The sequence below is a fragment of the Numida meleagris genome, chromosome 2 (assembly GCF_002078875.1).
Source record: "Numida meleagris isolate 19003 breed g44 Domestic line chromosome 2, NumMel1.0, whole genome shotgun sequence".
Taxonomy (NCBI): domain Eukaryota; kingdom Metazoa; phylum Chordata; class Aves; order Galliformes; family Numididae; genus Numida; species Numida meleagris.
Genome location: NC_034410.1, coordinates 42,296,091 through 42,315,027, shown reverse-complemented (window position 1 = coordinate 42,315,027; position 18,937 = coordinate 42,296,091). Strand labels below are relative to the sequence as shown.

At 38.0% G+C, this 18,937-nt stretch overlaps 1 protein-coding gene across 3 annotated transcripts in view; it reads right to left on the bottom strand.

Moving 5' to 3' along the window:
* DNAJC13 (DnaJ heat shock protein family (Hsp40) member C13) overlaps nt 1-18,937 on the bottom strand; it is a 53,595-nt gene that overhangs the window by 13,106 nt on the left and 21,552 nt on the right. For 2 of the 3 annotated variants that reach the window (XM_021387678.1, XM_021387680.1), the window contains exons 18-42: nt 18,029-18,104; nt 17,271-17,366; nt 16,974-17,117; nt 15,795-15,809; nt 15,065-15,147; nt 13,747-13,900; nt 11,599-11,702; nt 11,365-11,524; nt 10,680-10,742; nt 10,252-10,353; nt 10,014-10,118; nt 9,164-9,366; nt 8,627-8,711; nt 8,271-8,425; nt 7,693-7,738; nt 7,322-7,476; nt 6,551-6,752; nt 5,713-5,828; nt 4,805-4,883; nt 4,192-4,327; nt 2,849-3,033; nt 2,198-2,272; nt 1,948-2,067; nt 934-1,113; nt 43-210 (exon numbers count right to left, since the gene is read on the bottom strand). In XM_021387678.1, the coding sequence (XP_021243353.1) occupies nt 43-210; nt 934-1,113; nt 1,948-2,067; nt 2,198-2,272; nt 2,849-3,033; nt 4,192-4,327; nt 4,805-4,883; nt 5,713-5,828; nt 6,551-6,752; nt 7,322-7,476; nt 7,693-7,738; nt 8,271-8,425; nt 8,627-8,711; nt 9,164-9,366; nt 10,014-10,118; nt 10,252-10,353; nt 10,680-10,742; nt 11,365-11,524; nt 11,599-11,702; nt 13,747-13,900; nt 15,065-15,147; nt 15,795-15,809; nt 16,974-17,117; nt 17,271-17,366; nt 18,029-18,104 (3,007 nt within the window). The remainder of the gene's footprint in view (nt 1-42; nt 211-933; nt 1,114-1,947; nt 2,068-2,197; nt 2,273-2,848; nt 3,034-4,191; nt 4,328-4,804; nt 4,884-5,712; nt 5,829-6,550; nt 6,753-7,321; nt 7,477-7,692; nt 7,739-8,270; nt 8,426-8,626; nt 8,712-9,163; nt 9,367-10,013; nt 10,119-10,251; nt 10,354-10,679; nt 10,743-11,364; nt 11,525-11,598; nt 11,703-13,746; nt 13,901-15,064; nt 15,148-15,794; nt 15,810-16,973; nt 17,118-17,270; nt 17,367-18,028; nt 18,105-18,937) is intronic. The other variant, XM_021387679.1, reaches the window with a different exon arrangement.

The window sequence follows — 18,937 nt, the reverse complement described above, 5'->3', positions numbered from 1 at the left end:
TCTGTAACTCACTAGAGAAAGTTTTGGCCAACAGATGCTCACCTCAGTAGCACTGACCACAGCAAGTTTCCTTGCAATGTAGGGTGTCAGCATCCCAGCCAAGCTTTTTCTGATTGCTGGGTTTTCAGGTGTAGCTTGTTCTTCGGAGAGATACCCTCCAAGTCGACTCAAAGCTAGCAGACTGAGTTTAGCAAGGCTATTTGCTACCTCCTGAAAAATACAAAAGCAGCTTTAAGACAAGAGCTAGCTGGAAAAGTACCACAGTAACTAGAAAGATTCATCCAACACTATCACACCAAGATGAACAAAACTGATGTTCTCTGCTTACCTGCATCATTGATTATGCACTGACACCTAATACTGTTACTGGCTCAATAGATGTAGTTACACATGAGTAGGAAGAACTGGGTCACCAAGATAGGCTGAAAGCTACAGAAACTGTTACACTAGATGGCTTCTGATCAGAAAACAGTTCCTGCTAGCAGTTGTCAAATACCAGTATATACCTTTTCCAACAGTGGTACAAGAATTATTTAATAAATACTGTTCAAAGCTCATCCCACTCAGAAGCTGAGGAAGAAGTGCCCAACTTAAAGGGTCACTAAAGAAAACGGAGTGTGAACCACTTACATAGCTATGGGCCAAAGTAGCACAGTGCTAAGGTGGAATGTTAGATATGCTCATGGAATCACTAGTTGAGACTCCAGAGAAGTTTTTTTCCTTTTCCTAGCACATAATTACCTTCTCACTGTTAACTGTACATAAAAACCCTCTCCTATATGAAGTCTATTAGAAATCATTGTTCTTCAGCTTTAACATTTGTTCACGTTAATTCACTGATGCAAAAAAATATTTGAGCACACTTATTTTATTAGTAAAAGATGACAACCAACCACCCATGGTGTCTGAAAGCCTGCACCTTTTTAACGTTACCTGGTGATTAGAATCTTCACTTTTCTGAATACCGCTCTCTTCTAGTGTATAGTCATAGTTGAAGAGGTAACCCAGTAGGTACCAGAGAACTCCTGCTTGGAACAAGTGTGTTTGTAGCCAATAATCTAAAGCAAAGGAGCTAACACACTCTACTCCCAAAGAAGCTACTCGTGGTATGTTCTGAAAGGAAAAAAGTTCACTTCAGTACTTGTAACAAACAAAAGCCAACTGGCTGCATTACCAAGCAAAGAGTTAGAGCCAAAAATTGTTAATCAGCACACAGATGAAGATGACAAAACATCTACAGTTGAAGCCCCATGTTTGGTAGCCAAGAAATATGGCTAATTAGTCAGCAGCATTCAGTGGAAGAGTCTTTGAATAGTTGTTTCTTAAGACTAGAAATGAGTATGGATGAACTAGCAGAATAACAATTGAAGAGGGTAGCAGAGATTCCCATGCAAGTGTTTTATGGCAATACATGTGCTCTGCAGGGACTAAAGAATAGCCACACCTACAGTTAAACACTATGTAGTGTCGTTCAAGTTCTCATTTTAATTTACTCAGTAAAAGAAGTTGGAGATGAGCTTGCCGTTCTTAATTCAGACAAAATTCTGCATTTATTTAACATGATGCAAGTTCTAAGAGCTGAATGGCCGGAAAACTTCCTGAAGGTCGTTCCCAGAAATTATGCTGATTTAAGAGTGTTTATACAAGGTCTAACTCCAGTGCTTTTATCTGCCTATTTAAGAAATGAAAGCAACCCCCTAGACATTATTTAACAGTCAACAGTATGCGAAAACTTGATAGTGACTGTATTTCAAGTCCACTAAAGGGACAGAAACAAAAATTAAAAACAAGGCAATAGAGTTCTGTGTCCCATAATGATAAACTGGGATCTTACAGAAGTGCCTGATCAGTCTTTTCTATTGTTTTCCTGCTTCCCCTAAAGTGAGAAGATTGCCCTAAACATTTAATAGCTAAATATTGATTTAGGAAAAGGACAAGAGCTCTTACCTTGCCATAATACAGTAATCTACAGAGGTCCTTAATGATGTTAGGCATTTCTGTAATCTTCTCCCTGCACTCCTCAAACTGAGCTGCCACACTGTAACATTTACTAATATATCCACACACCTATAAGAAGAAATATTTTACTGGCACCAATCGAAAGAGAAATGTATGTTTATAAACTCATCTTTTTAAAATATATACATATACACAGTTTCTCAGAAGACTGATATAAATTAAAGGTGCTACAACTTACCTGTACAGACATATCATCTGGCTTACTAGAATGAGTCAAGACTGCCACACAACGATTAAATGCTTCTTGCAATACCTGTGAGGATTGGATGATGTGTAAGTTCCATTGCAACAAAAAGCTGATAAAGGTTGGCAGAAATAAAACAAGTTTGGTAAGCTCATTTGTATTGGCTGAAGGGAATTACTATTTGACAAAGCAGCCTGTTGCTTGCTCACACGCATTTTAGGAAAAAATTCCTTTGAGGTGCTGGTACTAGCATTTGGGGCTTGACAAGAGTGGACAGCATTCACATGTGAGCAAGTATGCACACTGAAAACCACTTCTGCTGAAGTGGCTTCTTCACATTTATCATTGTTTCACATACAGAATACAGAAGCCCTCAAGAAGTCCAATAAATAAGTAGATAAGCATCATACATAGTTTTCTTATCCACAGTTCTACAAACGATTCTTAGCCTGGAAAGGAGTGTACTCTGCGAGAGATTTCTCTTACTATGTCCAGAAAAGAAAATAGGTACAAATGGACTTAGATCTCAGGAATGATCCCTTAATGCATCTGATGACCTTTGCATTGAGGAAATCTAAAATTTTCCATTGTGGAAAAGACTTAAAACCAACAAAAACCACTTTCAGTAAGTTTCTTTCAATCTACCTCAATTCCATTTTCTCTTCTCAGCTCTTCTGCATTTAATGCTGAACAATTGACGGTATGGAAAGCAAGTTCTGTGGCAGCAGGCAACAGAGGAGATTCTTTGGAAAACAAGAGGTCATCTGATGTTTCAATGGTAATAGTCTTAATCAGCATAGGATAGCCTGCATACTTGTAAGGTTTCAACTCTGAAAAAAAGAAAAGTCTTGAAGATTACATATATGCAGAGTTTACACAATTTAAACTACCACATAATTATCAGTAGAACATAGATGAGCAGGTAGAGACTAGAGGTCAAAGAAAGCCAGTGCTTAGGGAAACCAGAATAAGAGGGAGCAGTCCACACAGTCCGACTCCCTGACACATCAGATTGTTCATGCTAGAAGCTGACAAAATGTAAGGGGCAGATTCATGAAAAAAACTTCAAGATAAAGAAGACTTATCTACAGCTCACAAAGTCCCCCAAGCTAATAGCTTTCCAATTAATGCCCATCTCCAGGAAAACATCTGTTTAGCTTTGCTATTAGTCTTCCTTAAGCCAGGATTGTCTTAGGGTTTAAGAAGGAGCATGTGAGGACCCATTTGTTTGACACAGCAATCCTGTTTTAAGTAGTTATATTCTTCATTACTTTGGAGGTCAGAAGTGATAAAAAAAAGCTAAGGAGATGACTGAGCAAACCTACTTAAGCCTACAGTAATGTCACTGCCTCCACATAACAAGTTACGATTGCATATGAAATTTTTTATTTAACATTATACTATAACACACAGAGTGGAACACTTCTGGCTCCGCACCTTTTGGACATGTCAGCAGCTGCCAGGGAGGAACTGGAGTGAGAGCCTGGGATGAGGATACTCAAGCCATACCTCTCTCTCATTTGGGCTCTGAAAGAGGTGGTGTTACAGCTCCCCCATGAAGGGACTCATCAGAATTTCTGCATGATTACACTTGCGTGGTTATTAAAGTGAGAAATGTGAGATATACCCAGAATCTGTTGTCTAGTTACTCAGTGCTAGTGAGGACCTTTCTGAATAGACAAAAAGTTAGTCTCAGTTATGCATGGAGGAACATTTAAACTGATCAGTATTGGAGCAGAGAATTTCAAAAAGCTACTTAAGCTTTTTTTAATTAGGTTTCGTTACAGGTTTTATTTCTATGGAAATAGTTATTTATTTATATGGAAAGAATTCCTACTTTGAAGCCCTCTTCCAGGCTGACATAATGCTGTGGCAAGCCAGAAACTAGATCAACAGAACATAGACTAAAGAACTTTGGAGGTTAAAGCTGACCACAATGTCCATTAAAGAAACAAATTTAAAACATTCTTCTGAGATAGCGTGCCTACCTTCCTTATGTCTGTTGAAGAGGATGCTTTGAGTTTTCAAGATCAAAATGATGTTTTCAGGATCTGGCCCATCTATCACTTTGGCAGACTTTGTGCACAGAAACTCATATGCTTTATTAACTTTCTCAAACATGTCCTGCAAATAAAAATAACAACCTCCAAATTACTACAAGTCTGCAGCATCAATTTGTGGTAAAACAGGTAAAACATCAACCACTACGCTGGTTTTGTTGCCTTATTACACTTCAGAAAATATTCTGAATAACCTCAAGAACGCTTGCTCACAGTTGAGTTTCCTTCTGTTTTCTGAACTCCACTATAGGAAAAAGACTAAGTCAATTCCTCTGTTACAGGAAAATAAAATTTAATTGATAGTAAGAATGGGCAAAGGACTCGGTGTCATTGAAAGTGAGCTACTAGCTCATTTACATCCAGAGTAACTGCTTAAACTAGATGCTTTCTGAGATGTGGTCTGAACTGATTATATGAGAGTTTTCTGTGAAAATCCTAACATTTGTTAAGCAGTATCAGTTAAAATATTCATCTGTAGTACTAGTTGGAATTCTGTAATACAAATTAAGACACCATTTATTAAGAACACAGTTGTACATACCCTGCCTTCTGGATTCTTGTCTGGGTGATATTTTTGGGCCAGCCTGAAATAAGCTTTCCTGATCTTGCTTTCCTCATGCCTGTCAGAAAACAAATCCCATTACATTCAATAACATCGAAAAACCAAGCCTGAATTCTCAAAACACCATTTCAGTTACTGCTGTTAATCAAGCGAAAACAACAAGGCTCGCTATTTCAATTTGAAAATCCTGTTCCATCACCTGAACTGAGTGGGTAATCATGCAGCCACAAACCAGAAATTTTAGTACTGCTTGCTCAGATATACTAACCAGAAGGAACTTAAAGTCACTGGATATTTTAAAAGAGTATAAATGAGCTGTTAGTGGTAAAAGTTAAGAGTCTGGATGTCTGAGTTCATGATCTGTACTAAGTGTACCGCTCTTTATGCATAACTACAAAATGGCAGCATTCTTCTTCTACAGGCCTGAAGTTAGAAACAAATGGCAAGATATGGAGTGAGAAATCCCACTGCTATCATCAAGGAAAAGGACAAGATTTGGCAGGTGGAGGGAAGAATGATTAGAGAAACAGAGTTCTACTTTGAATAGATTCAGATCCTGCCTTTTATTCTTTGCCTACTAAGGTTTAGTCTAATATTCACTGTGTAGAATAGCCCAGTGAAAGTTAAGGGACAGCTCAAAGCATTTTTCCCACCTTCAGTTCATCTGAATATTTAACAATTATTTTCTCAAAGAAACAGAGCTGGATTTTCAACGCTCTGTTTCTTAGAAAAAAGCAATCTTCTACTGTGAAAGACGTGGGTGCTATACATAACTGAACAGGTACCAGTAACTGGTTGCAAGTAGTGAGATAAGCTTCAGTTTGTTCACTGTACAGAAATTATGCAAGTGTAGTTATATACAGCTTCATATACTGAAAACAACTTACTGTCCTTGTCCTTTGGGAAGGTTAAGAACTTCATAAGCATCATCTATTGACATGGTAGGTGGCTTCTTCTCCACCTCCTTCTTCCAGGCTTCTAGTGTGTCTTTCAGAAGTTTGATCTAAATAATTACAGTATAGCATTTCATTCATACTCAATGCATTACATATCATTAATACAGCTGCACTTTATTGTAAACATACCCTTATCGCCCATCACCCTGAATTCAAAGACTATTTACCTCATCCTTTTATTGTTAATAATTATGATTTTCCCTCCAGTCAGATAAGGGATCAAGACTCTGCTTCACTGCAGTGCTACATTTTATTCAAGATTTAGAGTGCCTACATGTTTATGGAAGTCACAACAGAGGGAGAAGCACTTAAATGATGTAGCTGTGAATTGCACAAGAACTGTAAAACTGCATGAGTAAGTGAAGTTGATTAGACAGATCTAGACTGCTAGTTGTATCGAGATCTTATCAACTCTGTTAGTATGAAGCTGATCAGTTTCCTCTCCAGCAGACACACATAAGTAGTAAGAAGTGTTTTTTTCACCAGATGAGGTTCACTGAAACACTAAAGTTTCTTGAGTGGCTGGATGTTTTTTGTTTGTTTTTTTTGAAGTCACTACAATAATTGCTTAACCTGTGGCCGCTACACAGCATGAGGTCTGTTCTGTTTCAAGATAAAGGAATGTTTAATCTGCTTGCTTATGAAAAGAGCGGATTAATTATTTACTTCCAACAAACCTAGCACTTGATTTCCTTACATTTTGTTACAAATCCCGCTTTTATGAGTCTGAATGAACAAGAACTGAATGATCTCCAAAATTCTTACTTACTGGATCTTTAATTGGCCAGTCTGGAAATCTCAGTGTATCACAAAGATGCTTGAGGTAATAAATATTACAGAACAGTTCATTTTCCAGCTGTGGGTAGTTGATAACAGGGATAGGACAGTACTGGTAGAGTGCCCTTGTATTGCTTTGAAGGCGAGGAGTGAAATCAGCAAGATGAGCAGCAATCTTCTCTATCATAAGACGTCTGAAAGTTACAAAGTTTGGTTTGACACTTGCCAAGCACAGTCCTCAAAACACGGTAACTGCAGAAGCGTGTTCAGTGATTTCTTACAGAAATATTTCCCCAAGTTGTATGCCAAGTTACCAAAGGGATTATGGCCCTATTCTGTCATGAAGCTATTTAAAAATAACCTAAAGTGACATTTTTCCTCCATCAATCTCTCTCTACTTGGAAGATCTTAAAAGTTCATTGTAATATTAGAGTTGAATCTCCTAGACAGGTGATAATAGTAAATGAACATAACTATAATGCAATCTGCAGAAGAAGTGAATTCGCCACACATGACAGGAACTCAAGTAAGACAGAGATAGACGTAAAACACTGTCAGATGTTCATAGAAAAAAACCCTTCCCTCTGCCCATCTCCCCGCCTGTTATTTTTGATAGAAGCACAAGACATTGCCCTTGCAGAACACAAAACAGTAGAAAGATGGAAACCAGCTATTTTAGACTACAGAAGAGTCAAAACTAAGACCTCTTCAGCATGAGATGTAGTTGTTCAGATTCATCCCTCTGACAGATAGAAAACGTTACCTCATTTCATTGCTCCAAATTGCTTCTGGAGTGTCAAATTCCCCAAGGAATATCTCTGAAAATTTTTCTGGCTCATAATTTTCTAAGTAACACACCATTGCTTCAGGAAGAACATGTCCAAGTATACTTCTTTGAACAATATCTTGACTTTTAGTCTATGAAAAAATATGACACTGTCATCTCAAATTTAACCTGAATTCAGCCTTCCTAACCGACTCCAGACCTCAAAGTCCCTCCCCACCTCTCCCTTACAGATGTTAAATTCTAATTCTTAAGAACTGAGAAGAAAAGCATAAAGTACTGTTGAAGCAACAACAGGTGGCTTGAAAAACTATTGGGAAACAGGAAATTACTTTTTATAATTTACTCACTTCTTCAGACTTGAAAGCTTGCTTTGTATGTGCATATTTCAAAAACCTAGAAAAGAAATTGTATTTTCTGTTTTAATTGATACTTAAAACACCTTTGAAAGATAAGCAGACCAATATAATCCAGCTGGCCAGTCTCATTTACTTTGAAATAAAAGAAGTAACAATAACCACTGAATGAATCTGAACAAAATCCACGAAATCCTTGGGAACCCCACTAAGTATTTCCATGTTTAAGTGTTGCCTTATGTTCACCACTTCAGTTTGAAGGTTTTTTTTCCAAAAGCTTGTTTCTACCACATAAAAAAAAAATTGGAAACAGAAGCTTTCCTACCAACTCCTTCCTGCATCGTTTTATAGATGAAACAAGACAACATTTCCACGCCTAGCAGGGTCATAAGGGTCATAACATCATTCATGATGTTAGCAGCTGACTTGACCTTGTGGAAATGATTCTTTTAGAGAGCATTTGTTTGCAATCTCGCGTTGGTTCTAACAAAACATTCCCAAGAGCATTTAGTGCAATAGCCATTTCAAGTACAACTGGCCAAGAGGCATTTTTAGTTATTCTTTTTCCTCACCTTGCAATAGGAAGTACATTGGAACCCGTGTACATCATGATAAAGAAGAATACTCCACTCAAATAGAAACGAGGTAACTGAGGGTTATCTTGCATGACGTGAAACAACAATATAGCAACTTTCTCCACAAGTATAGGATCAAAAGTCAGCAGCAGCTGAAATCAAACAAAACAAGCATTCACATTAGCTGCTCAAGTAACTCAAATTGCCTATCCAAAATTCCAGTTTTAACCAATTCAGTATCAGGATGAGCAATTGAACTTAAAAATTTCATGTAAGGAACACTTCATACAGAAACTAACAAGTTCAAAGTCAGGCTTTTACTCATTTCAATGCATTTATCAACAGCTGATTACCTGAGTGATATGAGGAAGGCAAGTACTATCTGACAGGAGTCTCTTCACTCTAGGCAAAGGCCTTATAATAGCATTGTCTTGATCCCTAAAAAAATAAATTGGTAAAGCACTAAACAGACACGTGCCTTTTCTCTTGCAAGAATGAGCAACTTCATTATGCCATAAGTATCAAGCTATTGAGATCAGAGTCGGTGTCATTCAAAGTTTTTTTTTTTAATCATTTGTAAGTGTGGTTTAATATCATACATTAAAGACGCTTTATTTTCAAGTTAAATAAGAGCCTGTCTGTCAGAACAAGACTATGTTGCTGTGCATTAGGAACGTACAAAGCCTGTGCATAAATTCTTGCAGTTCCTATCCCAGTATTAGTACTGTCTCACAAACTATTTAACCACAGGACTAATTACTAATACTAAATGGATCTTTAATACTGTTCTTAACATACTACTTAGGTTCTAAGAAAAGCTTTAAGACAGAAGTAGCATTTCTATGTCTGCAAGAGAAAGTTAACCACTTCTGCTGAAAATTAGTGTTTACCTGCTGGGAAAATATCCACACATTGTGATGAGCATGTTGAGTATAAGCGTAGCAAGGTCAGTCTCATTCAACACAGCCTGGCCACTGGCAAGCAAGCACCACTTCAGCTGAGGAATGACTTGTAATGGTCGCCAGCCATCCATACCTTGAGCCCAGCAACGTGTTTTTGAAGTCAGCTTTCCACTATCCCACAGTTCCTGCATCTATTGCAAGATTAGAGCTGAATTAATTGATTCGTGCATTCAGGATGACAGACTCTGCCATAGTTCCATGAATTCTAACAAAACCAGTCAGTAAATATGAAGGAAATGCCGACAGATTAGTCGCTGCAATATTGGTGCACAAAGGGATAGACGGTATTACCAAAGGCATTTAAAGCTCTCATTTGCTGTTGGGAAGAGTGACTGAGATGTCAGAGTGACTGCTATTTTAACAGAACTGAGAGAGGCTTTTCTGGAGAGTTTAGACATCGGAAGTTCACTATTTCTTGAACTCACCTGTGTCCCTATTTCCCGTTCCACTCACTCAAAAAGGCAGACAGGAGAAAGACCTACAACTTCTAGGAAGAGCCGAGTCATTTGAGGTGCATAGCTACTGCAGCACTGTGAAGTGAGTTCCAACTGTGGAAAACTAAGATTTGTCCCCTAAGATGAACTAAGAATTTATGCAACAGAAGCTGTAAGCTACAACAGACAACTGCTGTAATAACTGTTATATCAGCATTTGTTTCAAAATTAGGTCTTTGGTCCCGCATTCTCTATACCTTTAGCAGACTGGGTTCTTGGCACAATGCCCTGTCATCCAGATGGAAATTTCTTCCATCAAACATGAATTAGAAGTAGATAAATACCTCTTGAAAGCTGTAAGGACCGCTCCTTTCTTTGTCAGCATTGCCAAAGTACCATTCTTTCTCACTCTCCCTCTTCATATCAGGCGCTGCCTCAATCACATTGCTCTAGAAGTCGATAAGATTAGCTTCAGTGCAACTATCACATTTCTACAGGAAATTTAACAGAAACACTGACTTTTAAAGTATTGTCCTTTTAGCAAAGCAACGTATGAACAATAAAAAAACAAAGGCCACACACCTGCAGAGGGACTGTAGCTCTGCTTGTGTGAAGATGTGCCAGAGTGAGCAGATCTACAAGGATTCTAATTCCATTTGAATCCATAAGGTCTTTCACGTTTTTCTGTTAATGGATGAAATGAGTTAACACAACCATTTTCTAGGTAAGAGTTGTTACAAATACTGAACAGTTTTATCCAAGAATCTATTGTGAGAAAAATTAAGGCATTAGCTAAAATGCCAAGGATGGTGTGGCCACCAAAATACCTACACATTTCCTTCAGCTTTCTCACCAATAAACAACAGCTACCATAACCCAGAACACACTGCTTTAAAGCCTGCTTCAACATCTGACTTTTTTTCTTAAGGTTAAACCTGAATGACTACTCAGATCATTTTATACAGCTGAAAGAGCCATGAACTACTGTTAAGTGTACAGGTGTATCTTACCTTATTAAGGATCAGCTTGTTGAGAAACAGTATCAGTCTATCCCGCTCAAGCCTGTCAGTGCACTATTGCAGCAGAAGAGAACAAATCAGTGTTTGATAGCATATAAGAAGTTACCTTCAAGAATCAATACAGTTGTGCCCACAAACACCCATTTACTTTTATCCTGCCCAGAATAACACTACTGATTAAGTATATTACTTGTGCGCAGCTTTCTGCTACCAAAACTGAAACGTCTCGTTCCTTTCTACCATCCTTTTTTTTTTTTTGCTCTATCAAGAATCACAGCTAAATAAGAGACTGGTTCAGTTTCACTTAAAACGGCGATATCTAAAACCCATGTTGATGGGAGCAAAGAACCCCCTTTTTCAGATTACACAGAAATGTATTTTTACAAGTTGCATGTGTTGTCAAACATGATTCAACAGACACAATGAATGGCCAAAGCAGTTACCACTAAAATACAATCCACAGCGCGTGTCCATCTCAGGCTCCCGTTTAGTTAAGTTTGAGGCTGTTGCCACTACGCTTAAAGTCAGCATTTCCAAATATGACCTAGAACAAGGTCATCCTCTTGGAAGCTTTGTTTCTTGTGCTCGCTTCAAGTGTCACAGCAACTTGAAGGATCTCAGTGTATGCTGGACTATACCTTAACTGTTGTATCATGTTATTTTACATAATTCTTACCCGTTCTAACATCCCAACAATATACTTAGTATCTGAAAATGGTCCTATTTCTTCATGACATCTTCCATAAACAATGGCCAATGCTTGCAGACACAGGCATTTCATATTTACTTTTGGGGTAAGCAAGAAGCGATGGTAGAGCTCATTGAAGAATTCATATCTAAGAAAGAGAAAAGATTTTAGAAAAGAAAACAGAGACCTCAGAGTAAGATAGGATTTTTAGTAATAACTCACGATTTTTTGATTGCTCCACTCTCTTCAGTTTCATCTTCTTCCAGTAGCAATCTTAAATAATAATCCCCTATTTTTATTTCCTCAGAAAGGCACTCATATTTTACCTGTAACATAAAATGGGTTACATAGTGAAGCAAAACAATAACGCTTACAGTTAAGTTTTTGCTTGCATAAACATTACTGTATTTCCTATAATCTGAGGAAGATTGAAATCCTTTGCAAATTTAAGTATACATCTAAAAATAAAAAGCATAATTAAGATCAAAGCTACTGTTGCTCCCCTGAACAAATGAAGCATCCGATGTTACTGAAATTCCAGCTTCCAGTCTTTAACTTGTATCTAACATCAGCATTTTTAGTAACTTGGATAACATGATAAATTCAGTGAGTCAAGCTTTAATAAGCAGTTACTGCACTGCAAGATACTTTACTCGATGTTACTACAAGTATGAAACACCAGCATCACTTAATTACTAGCAATACTTGATATTACACTAGGTAATTAAAGTCTAGCTGCATCAGTACACGCACAGAAGCTGAAATTGCATAATGAGAACCATCATTAACTTCAGAACAACTATATTACATCTTAACCATATGCTTTGCTGTTTAATGGTTTTAAGCGTTTGGCAAGCACTTAATTCAGAGGTAACTAACATACCACAAGCCACTCACTGCAGTAGTTGTTCCTATCTACTGTTTGCAGACAGCTTTTTGTGGCCTCATAACAGTGATCTACAGATTTAGTGATAGAATACAATATGAAGAGGTCTCACTAACAAGCAATCTTCCAGAGCAACCTCAAGCCACAACCCGCTTTGCAAAGTGACGTGTTCCACAGCTGGCAGAGAAGCCTTTGTCACCACTACATTAGCTAGCTCAAGCATTTAATAGCATAGTCTGACAAAATGTCGCTTTAAAAAGCAAGCCTCAGAGAGCAGCTGTTTAAAGACCACATAACAGGATACCCCATCAAGTCAGTCTCAAAATATCTTGGGTGGTAACTACAAGAATGCTAAGTGATACATTCCAAGCACAAGCCACAGGAGGAGCACAAAGTGCGTATGGGAAGTCTGTTTTAAAGCTTCAAATCTGAGCTTTTGCTTCTGCCCCAGTAAGCACCTCTATAAGTGTAGAGACAAGAATTGAGATAACAGACACTGCTGCGCCTGGGTGTCCTGCATCTGACCCATAACTGAAGGAAACAATACAAACCTAAACTGAGCTATTCCGTCTGTAGTGGTGCGATGGGGATAAGTGGAGTACCTGAAGTAGTTCCTCCTCCACTTCAATGACTGTTCTAACAAATCTGACACTCATATGACATCTGAGAATTTCTCAAAAGCAGCAGTTAACTCATTTCACTAGTACACCCCTGCTCAAATTTTAACTTGAAAGTTGTACTGTGACAACGTTGGCATTGACAGTATCTATAAATACCTTATACCTGAATTCAAGTGTGGTTGTGTTTTGCTCACATGCACAAATCTGTACGGACCAAAAGAGCACTTAGACAAAAGCAAAGTACAGGAAATGTTTATTAGCATGTTACTGGAAAACATCTGACAAGTTGTTTTGAGAAAGCTAAATTAGGACTATATCAATCCCTTAACAGGAGCCTGCAATGCTATTTTGACTTTAAGTACTGCTATTCCTAGTATGTGAAAAATCCTCGATCTATAATCTACAGAGCAACGTGGTTTTAACCACATAACCACTTCATGGTTTGACAGGTCAGTACTTAATTGCCCTAGGTGCACAGAGATATGGTGGCAATAAAGACTTGCAAGCAAGAAGTGACTCGTGAAACTACCCAAAACAAGTCTCATGGACACTCATAAACAAGTGTGATAACAAGTAGGGCAACAGCATAATACCAACTTGCCTTCATTCCGCTTAGCAAGTATAAACTTATATCTAAAGTGTCACTTGTCAGGCTGAAGAGGTTTCAGTCTTGCTGAGTGACAGCAGAAAATACCACCCATCCATAGCCTCAAGCTCTGGCAGTTTATTCTATAACCCTAAAAGAACTGTAGCTTGCAGTCAGGGATTTTCAACACAAGATACACTCAGGCAGCTAGAAACAGAAAAGTGACATTTTAATTAGCCATATTTTACATATGCGAGTTCTCCTACAGAGTCACTTACCTCAAACTCCTGATGGTTCCATGAGATAACGCTAGCGCTACCGAGTTCTCTGTCAATATTAAATGCTCTCATTTCAGACTCAAGAGTATCTCTCAGTTCTTCCCGTGTTTTGAAGTTCCAAATCAAGTTTGATCTAGCATGATCCTGAAGAAATCTAGGAAAGAAGTTACACAGCTTAAACTCCTCAAACATCATCCAAAAGGCAGACAAGAACCAGCTAGCAAGCCAGAGAAAGCTAGCATTACTGAATCTTAATTAGAAGGCCCTGAGTAGTGGTCTCTAGTTTGTTAGATGAATTATGGCCATTTGCTTCTGTACTGTTTTTGTTGTCATGGACATCTAAAGAACACCTGTTTCCCCTCTTCTGGCTCAATTATCTGCATATAGCTGATGAACTGGGTTTTTGCAAGCTATTCACCGTATGTCAGGAAGGGCTAGAAATGAACAACCACCCAAGGCAGCAAAAAAGCACACAGCCTACGTACATTTTGAACAAGAATAGTAGTTTATGCAGGAGACAAAGTTGATGTCTCAGATGTCACAAGACAGTCAGGAGATGTTGTTCAGTGACAGTTAAACAGTGTTTGGATCTAGAGACTGGCTGAGTGCAGTACTTGAATACACAAGGATTAGGAACATGTGAATCCTCCTTTTATGGAGTATTTGTGTAGAGACAAACCACATAATTTGATGTTTTGAAACATTAAGCACCAAACACTTTGGTGTTGAACAGTCAGGCTTTACTAATCCATTTCACAATGCTCCCAGCCAAAGAAAAGTGATATTCACTTTTCTTCAGATGGAGGTCCCTCCCTTTTAAATTTTGACAGCTGTAAGAGCTCATATAGATAAGGAAGCTACATTTAGAACTTGTGGCACTAGTTGAAGTCCAGTATACAAGTGTTTTCTCCCCATCAGCCTTAACCTCATTTTTATTCCAATTCAAGTTAATAGGTATCAATGAGCTTACAAGTTAACGCATCAACATACTACAATATTAGTATACTGTAATGCTACTTTGCTTTAGCATTCAGCATCATGGAGACCTGCACCTGTAGCTTGTTGATCACTTTTTGATTCATAGAGAAATAAAGCTTGATAATATTAGAGAAGCTTTCAGATTTCCCTTCCCATTTTCTAAACACAAATAAAATCCTTACCTATCTTACAATTTTGTAAGTTTCTGTTATTAAGCACGTACACCATTTCAAGGCAGGCAACAGTTGGAAGCATTCCACAGGGACTCAGTAGACATTAAAAATATCCAGTCAGATAACAAGTTGAATCAGACTCCACCATATTAATTTCAGTGTTTTACCTGTAATAGAAGAGATCCCAGTTTGCTTCTATTTTTATTCTTTGCCGTCGTTTCCTTAATATCACTGGCTTTTGGATAATATTCTGCAAAAAAGCCAAATTTAAGAAATTAATAGTAACAGAGAATCCTCATTTTCCCTTTAAAATAAATGAACTGGGGTTTTTATTCCTTCTAAAGCCGTACTTTAAGTTAAGCCTCATTAATAAGCTCTCTTTCTAGTAAGTAGCAGTAACAGACTTTAACAAGTGTTATTTACACTAAGTTAAATCATGCCAGAGAAACTTTCAGCTGTTTCACAAGTCAGTCATTTAAAAGCAAGTTCTCTCCCTGAGAAAAGCTTCATTCCCACCACCATAAGCAGTCTCAGTGCTAGCAAGATTGCCAGGATAAGTCAGTATGCTTCATACACTGTATTTCACAAACAAACCAACCATGCAAGACAACGGTCGTGTTAACGCTGAGCTAAACAGGCAAGCAGAGCTTTGAAGACTGCTTCAAAGAAATCCATGAGAGCAGCAATTCCAAAGCTGACAGAGGAGAAAACTCCAGGAGACTGCTTAGTTCTTGAAAGAAAATAATTAAGGTAAGTCACATAAACGTGTCTCAAACTTGACTTTGCCACTGAAAGGTTCCCTAGTTTGCTCAAGCATTAAGTCAGTATAATACACTACATGCAAACAAGAGTCTGAGCAACATAATCCACACGCATGGCTGAGATATACAGACTCACCATATTATTTCTGTCCTGATTTTAATGGCAAGTTGGAAGAAAAGAGAAAAGGAACATTTAACAAGTCACAGTCATTGAACTAATTCAAGGTGGTAATATCAAACTTACTATATGAGTGTAGCTTTGGAAGGGTAGCAGCAAGTGTATATTGCTGAGACTAATACTGCAAAGCATCCTGAAGTGCAATTCATCTTTACATTGCCATTTTCTGCTTTTTCCACTCATGCTTTGCTTTGAGCCTAGTTCAGTATTATTCTGCATAGTATCTGTCAAAGTTCTGCACCTCATCACACAGCAAGCCTCAGTAACGTTTTATGAAGTTAAGGGTTTCCCATGTTCAAGTTTACTGCTGCAACAGATCAACTATAGAGACAGGTGTGATCAATACTTCACTGCTCTTTCCATCCTTCCTTGTAATGTAAGGAAGGAACAGTAGATTGCTTCAATTTCCAGAATGCACAAAAACAACTTTAGTCATGAGACTAAAAGAAAGTGAAGGGAAACACCTCATGATTCAAAGTCTGTTATACAGAACACAAAAATAGAATGATGAGAAAAAGGAGACCTCCTACCCTCTTATCATCTCAGATCGAAACAATCACGTATCACTACAATGTTAGTTTTATGCATAATATTGTAATTTAAGCACTGAAACACTTGACTTGCTGTGGAGCTTCGTCAACCTTCAGCAAGGTTCAACTGATGAAGGATTTGTATTGCTGGAATGCAATACAAGGTAGTATTAAGCTTCAGGTAGGTCCCACCACATACAGAGAACATCATTTCAGATGCAAAGAACAACTGTTTGACTGTTCGGAAGAAGTCATGCATGTCCTTGCTATGTTTCAAAGAATTTCCTATTCTCTTGTATAATTAAAATGGAAGAGATGCACATAAGTTGCACTCCAGTTTGCTAAGATTTGCTAAAACAAGAACAAGTCAAAGCTTAATCCATATCCCGAATGCATTATGTTGGTCTACTCTACATTCTCCCAAGAACTCACTTCTAACAAAAGATGAAGACCACTAAGAGTCAGAATTTAGTAAAGAGAAGCAGAAGAATGACGTTTCTCACATCTCCACACCTATTACTGTAAGCTTTCCTACCATTTCATGGAGATAGCAACGTTCGTCTCAACGCTTAATGTTGCTGTAACAGAGAGCTTCAAGTATTTTTACCTCTTTTTGAGCTATTCCCATTCTGTCTCGCCAGTGCATCAAGACTAAATCCACTTTCTCTTTGGCAAATTTTTCAACTTCCTTTGCAGCTTTTCCAGCCAGTCTCTGCCACTCTGGCACTTTATTAAACTTGCCATATTGATCCTGCAGAATAAATACCATTAGTTATTTGCAGCTGCAGGTTTATTAGCATGTCAGATGCAAATCAGTGCAATGTTTAAGTTTATGCATTAAAAAAAAATCACTAGGACTACACACCTAGAGAATGGAGAAGGTAAGACAGGTGCATTTACTTACAGTTGCAATTTTTAAGTTATCTCTAACATGCATCCTGTCAGCATCTTTTTCAGGAACAGGATCAGTACTGTCAAGGTATGCCAGCAAACCTGGTGGCTAAAAACATTTAGAGCCAGTGTGAACACAGTTGCAACTGAAGGAACAGAAAAACATTACAGTAGGTAACAAGATACTTTAAGTTAGAAAATTTCAAGACGGGATGAATATGAACTTTGTCTAAGCTAGAAATTAGAAATACCAGTTCTTCAAAGTGTCATTTCTCCAGATTTCACAGCTCCTTACAACACTACTTGATAAACTAGTTTCACTGAAGCAACTTAAAGAACTCTGAAAAGCTGCAAGAGTGAAACAACAGAAGTATCAGCCAATATGTAAACGTAGCAGTTATAAGCAACCAAAGCTAGACAGGCCTGAAAGCATAAGCAGAACTGTTGCTTTAACCCTTACAAGCACCAAGTATTAGAGACTACTGTTTACCATATCACCTGCATTTTTGTTCTTTCAATCATGAAAGTCAGACACTATTGCGTTGGATGGTATTTTTTCAGAGTGGCTAGAGAGTAACATAGTAAGAATCTTAGGTATTTTGTACAAGCCATCAGTATCCTTCAAATAGCAGATGCCAGATTGCTGGTCTCCCTGGCTGCAAATCCCTACTTTGATGAAAAAGCAGATGTTTTTACAACAGCATATCCCAAATTTCTTAATACTGCAGCAGATTTTACTCTTACCCCAGTCTATATCCCATTTTTACTCACCAAAATACGTTTCAGCAGGTTCATAGCAGTTTTGTTCTCAGCTGTCCAGAGGCCAACCAAATGTCTACTTAGCTGCCTGAAAAAAGCCAATGAAAGGAACAAACTGCAAGTCAGTATTTTATATGGCTTTATAAACTACAAAAAGTTTACACCCTTACCATGCTGGTGAAATGAAGATGAGCAAGAGGTTTGTGGTCTTAAGTGTGTAAGAGCACAACGCAATATATTGTTCCAATTCAAGTATTGCTCAGCATGCTTTAATGTGTTGGCTTTAAGAAATTGTCGTGAAGTTAGTGGAACAGTAGCAGCACATGCTTTCTGATCTAGACCTAAAAGAACACTTGAGCAATAGAGCAGAAACTAAACATCTAATTTAGGAGCGTAAGTTTATCCAGTTGATCTTAAGTTAGTTAGATTTAAGATCTTAGCTGCTCTACTTGAAGTCCTTAACATCAGTTATTGGCTAGGATAGCCTCTTCTGGGAGCCTGCCTTCTATGCCAACTGACACTTTCTGCCAATGTTTGTTAACAATGGTTCTAATGTGTTAAACTAAAGCATCACTTAATGGCAAGTCGTAAGTAACTCCAAACAGAACTCGTATGATGGAGGGTTTCACGCTAGTTCTTTTCTGAATGACAGAGCAGCAACAAGTATCACTGGTTACTGCATTGCTTTAGCAACTTTTAGTGCTTCAGGAAGGTGTATACCTTCTATAATCTTATAGTAGGAGTGATAATTCAATGGATTCCCCCATTCTCTTGAGCATGCCCTCAGGCTCACTCTTAGAGCTTGCAAGTTCTACTCACTGCTGAATTTATGGAACGATTTCTGTATGAGGCGACTTCTCTCAGACGAGATGGTTGACCCTAACTGCATGCAAGATGTCTGAGGCGTGTATACTAGGATTT